This window comes from Perkinsus marinus, assembly GCF_000006405.1.
Source record: "Perkinsus marinus ATCC 50983 genomic scaffold scf_1104296933300, whole genome shotgun sequence".
NCBI classification, from domain to species: domain Eukaryota; phylum Perkinsozoa; order Perkinsida; family Perkinsidae; genus Perkinsus; species Perkinsus marinus.
In genome coordinates, this window is record NW_003215158.1 from 1 (window position 1) to 1,043 (window position 1,043).

Consider the following 1,043-nt stretch of genomic DNA (forward strand, 5'->3'; position numbering starts at 1 on the left):
CCGTACATTCTACCGGGATATCTTTCCGAGCCCCTATGTGCACTAGATCAACGTCTATGCCCGATCTTGGCAACGCTGATATCAAGAAGCCATCTGTTATGGCTTCCTCTGAAAGGCGTGTTCGTTCTCTACCATCTAGAGCGGATAACATACAGCACCATTGTGCCGTATTTGACTCTAATGAATCTCTACGTTCTTATGGGTCGGTCTACTTCTCCCCAATGACGTCAGTTATGTCACCATGGTTAGTATCCTCGTCTATGGATGCTGTAATTTCGACTGAACATGTTGATCAGTCTATAGAAGTACGTCCACATCAAGAAGGTCAACCTCTAGACGCTGAGTGCAAGGCTATGAGATATCCATCTATTGATAGCTCGTCCCACGAGTGTCAACGTTCTGTTAAAAGTGTGAGCGGGTCAATTGCTTCCCCAATGGAAGCTCTATCTGTACCACCTTCAAGGCAATCAAGTCGAACTCCTACGTTCGGCTCTAGTTCTGAACGTTGTGATATTGGTTATACTACTAGCATTCCTTCTGTTAGTAATGGTTTAGACACTACCATAGATCTTGGTACTGTCTATATGACTGGTAATGTTGTCCGTACGCCTGCCTCTAGAGCTGTTTCTAAGAGCAAAGCTAACGACAAGTCTAAGTCTAAGATTGGTCGTCCTCGATCTGGAAGCTTGACCTTATCTAAACGCTCCATCGAGAGTGAAGACAACATCAACAATGAGGTCTTATCTGATGATGATCTAACTGTCGGTAGTGATCTAGAACCTGAAGTTCTCGACACGGCTACTGATGATGGTAATGTTAAGAAAGCTGTTTCTACCGACACATTAACTATGGTTGCTAATGGTCAAGGCAATTCTGAATCGTCTACTCAGATTGCCATGGTACAGGGTGGTCTACTACAGCAGTCTATACCTTTAACAGGACAAGCTGCTCAACTACCCGAAGGCGCTACCAATTTCAATTGGAGAATGGTGCCAGGTCCTGAAGGGCAACTCACTCTAGTTCCCTTCTCTATTGCTATGCCT

The 1,043-nt window shown here is 44.8% G+C and overlaps 1 protein-coding gene across 1 annotated transcript; it reads left to right on the top strand.

Annotated features, from left to right (window-relative positions):
- Positions 1–584: 584 nt before the first annotated feature.
- Pmar_PMAR012731 (hypothetical protein) lies at positions 585–899 on the top strand (the record flags this gene model as incomplete). The annotated part of the gene is made up of 1 exon (XM_002785195.1): positions 585–899. A coding segment is annotated over one exon (315 nt), but the record flags the coding sequence as incomplete, so codon positions are not given.
- Positions 900–1,043: the final 144 nt, after the last annotated feature.